This window comes from Synchiropus splendidus, chromosome 4 (genome assembly GCF_027744825.2).
Source record: "Synchiropus splendidus isolate RoL2022-P1 chromosome 4, RoL_Sspl_1.0, whole genome shotgun sequence".
NCBI classification, from domain to species: domain Eukaryota; kingdom Metazoa; phylum Chordata; class Actinopteri; order Syngnathiformes; family Callionymidae; genus Synchiropus; species Synchiropus splendidus.
The window spans coordinates 17,389,329-17,392,392 of NC_071337.1; the positions used below are offsets into that span (position 1 = coordinate 17,389,329).

Here is a 3,064-nt window from a genome sequence, read left to right on the forward strand (position 1 = left end):
TCACAGTTTCAGCTTCTTAGCTCGCAGTTATTACCACACCCCTGGCAACAGATGATTCATGATGTAGCACTGGGGAAATGACTCAAACTAACAAATTGACTCAAACTAAAATGTGATAAATTATATTGAGCCTTGTTCAGGATTTTCAAAAGAAAAGGCAGATTCTTACTGACTTAGGACTCAAAGACAAACGCTCGGAGGTTACACAATGAAAAAATTAAAATCTTTTGTCAAATTAAACCCGAGTAAACATTTAAACTGGGTGGTTTGCTGCTGATAAATAGAGTTTTGTTTCCAAAAAAGACAGGAAGCAGCCTTTAAAAGCACAAGAGGCTTTTATCCACAGCAGTCACCAAGGCGCTTCTCAGGAGACACTTCAATATCTTTTCTGAAAACGGTGTGTATTTTCAATATCTGCTTTCCTTGCAAAATAATCCTATATGTGTTTCGGTGCAGATAGTTACCAAAATAAGATCACAGTGATCACTTATTTACATCCTTGCTAAATAACTTTTCTCTAGCAGGTACTCGAGGGGAATCTCTGATCGCACCATGGTGTTCCTGGCGTCTTTCCTCAGCAGGTTTCTTGCTACCCATGGACTTCTTCTACTCTACTGCAATTTCTCTGCTGCTTCTGTAACACCAGGTAATACATCAAATCGGTTCGTCAGTCAGCACAGCAAACGCACAGATTGCAGTGGTGAACTGAACTGGAATGATTTTAAAATCTTCAGTTTCCAAATATTACGATGTTCCTGCATATTGCATTAAAATTCTGATGTTTTCCCAGAATCTATCTTTTCAAGGTTTGACACCGACAGCAGTGGTGTCATTGACGCTGAAGAATTTGCGACTGGGATTAAAAATGAGGGACATGATATGAGCAAAAAACTAATGGAAGCAATATTCAACTCAGTGGACGATGACGGTGAGTTGAAAAAAAAAAAAGGAAACAAGGCCATTTGACCATTCCACTGATATTTCCTGTCAGCTGATGTGATGATTTTGGTTATGCGCAGCTAGCGGAACTGTTGATTTAAAAGAATTCCCCACCTTGCTTGAGATTGCTCAGCGATTGGCTGAGGTCAGTCAGTGGGACGACCTAAAGGAACAACTCTTCCACTTTTATGACACGTGAGTCTGTTTTTAGCTCTGTGGTTACATTGTCATAGCATAGCTCGCTTTTTCAGAACTCTGTGCAGGTATATTGCAAGCTAATGTCGAGGCATCTGAAGCAGGCGAAGGTTTGAATGTTAGAGTCCCAAAAGAAGAGAAAACTTTTTTTGTGCTGCGTAACACAATTTTTGAATTTTTTTTTTGTTTTTCATGAATTTGTTTGCTGTGTTCTGCGACTCATTGCTGCTATTGACTTACTCTCCCTCAGAAATGATGACAACTACGTCAGCAGTGAAGAGTTAAGCGCCCTCTTCTCAGACTCCGTTCCAGAAGAGATCAGCGCTCTGGTGAAGGGAGACAACATGCTGGACTTTAATGGTAAATGACGACAATGCATGTCATGATTGGTCAAGATATTACGGGCAGTTAAATGTCTTAAGGGTCATTGTTTCCATTGTTTCCTAACTTGAGAGGCCATCAAGCCAAAAGTGCGAAAAAGTGTCTTAGATTACAAACATTTTAAAGAGAGTGTCATTAAGCCATGACATTATATGCTTGAAAAATATTTTCTTATTTAAAGATTCTCAATATAAATAATATATTTTTTAAAAAGTGGGAAAAGCATAAGGCTAGGATTTATATCAGGCACTTCCATATATTTGATTTAGACGGACAAAAAAAATCCATAAAAATAATTATGAAAGAGAAAAGGAAGTGAACACATATTTGTAATAGAAATCGTAATTCTACTGTTGGACTTCGTGATGGCCACATGAATACATGTGGCTCCCGGTACTCAGGGTTCAAAGAATTGTCCAATGAATACTCAGATATTTTTACATCTGTGGTTTGAATTGCTCTATGAGAAACAGGCAGAGGCTGATCACAAGCCCCTCTACCTCCCAGATGTTTCAAAGAAGGCCAGGGTAAAATTTAAAATGCTGCCGGATCTTTCACACTGCAGCCCATCGTGTTCCAAATCCGTCATCATTTTGCCAGTATCTGATTAGCATCCGCTGTACTTGATGATATCAGTAAATCCTACAACTCATGCTAACATCTGTCTATGAATCCACCCTCTCACTCCTCTGCAGAATTTTCCCAGATCATGGAGGCTGTGGAACGACTCTGAAGCACCTTCCACCTTCTCTCTGCGCAGGAAGTCCTTCGAATTTTTTGAAAATTGGGAGTTTTTAACCATTTTAGATTCAATAAATGCATTGCAAAAACAATAACATGGTCCAATTCAATCATTGTCAGTCTTACCCATCTGTCTCACCCCATCCCTCCTTCACTCACGAACAAGACCCTGAGATATTTCAACACTGTGTTTCATTCATTTAGCAATCACACACGTGCATCTTACGGAACCATACAAAAGCAGGATAAAACAGGACAACTTTAAGAGCAATATCAAGGAAACCACGAGCGGTGGTGGGACCTGTTAAAGTACTTTCCCTCTTTTTTGTTCTTGTTCAGATTGACCTTCGCCAAGGCTATGTTCTCGATGAGGTCTGTTTTTAAGATACTTTGCAAAGCAAGGATTTTTAAAAGGATTGTTTAACAATGGGATTTAGTATCCTTTTCAGCATTTGTGCTTTTTTTATTTTTTTCTAGGACACTGTCTTCTGAAGACTGTGTTGGGGGTTGACTGAAGCTGCTTGGCGGACGTTTGTAGTTATTTATTCATTTTCATGTCTTTCTCAGCAAGTACAGTCCATTAAATGTCTACAGTATGCAGTCGAGATGATGTGTGCATTTGTACTGTAAATGAGTAGGTTGCATGGCACGTACACACATGCGCTTGCACGCACACACACTCACACACACACAAAGACACACACGGTTGGAGGCCCATTAAGCTGCTCATTAAAGAGTCGGTCACAGATGGTCCTGGTCTTTACACCACACTGGAAATGGCCCCAGAAAGCTTCCTTAAGACCCCCGC

The 3,064-nt window shown here is 39.9% G+C and overlaps 1 protein-coding gene across 1 annotated transcript; it reads left to right on the plus strand.

The window, feature by feature from the left end:
* The first annotated feature begins 529 nt into the window (after positions 1–529).
* On the plus strand, positions 530–2,304 carry LOC128758216 (troponin C, skeletal muscle-like). Its single transcript, XM_053864140.1, has 5 exons — positions 530–646; positions 791–928; positions 1,020–1,134; positions 1,385–1,494; positions 2,211–2,304. The coding sequence occupies exons 1-5, from the start codon at positions 553–555 to the stop codon at positions 2,246–2,248; spliced, it is 495 nt and encodes a 164-aa protein (XP_053720115.1). The 5' UTR covers positions 530–552; the 3' UTR covers positions 2,249–2,304.
* Positions 2,305–3,064: the final 760 nt, after the last annotated feature.

What these genes read in the sequence shown, in the direction of transcription:
- LOC128758216 (XM_053864140.1), top strand. Translation starts at nt 553, where the DNA reads ATGGTGTTCCTGGCGTCTTTCCTCAGCAGGTTTCTTGCTACCCATGGA. An exon ending in TGCTGCTTCTGTAACACCAG is followed by an intron (nt 647 to 790) that starts GTAATACATCAA and finishes ATGTTTTCCCAG; the next exon opens with AATCTATCTTTTCAAGGTTT. An exon ending in CTCTTCCACTTTTATGACAC is followed by an intron (nt 1,135 to 1,384) that starts GTGAGTCTGTTT and finishes ACTCTCCCTCAG; the next exon opens with AAATGATGACAACTACGTCA.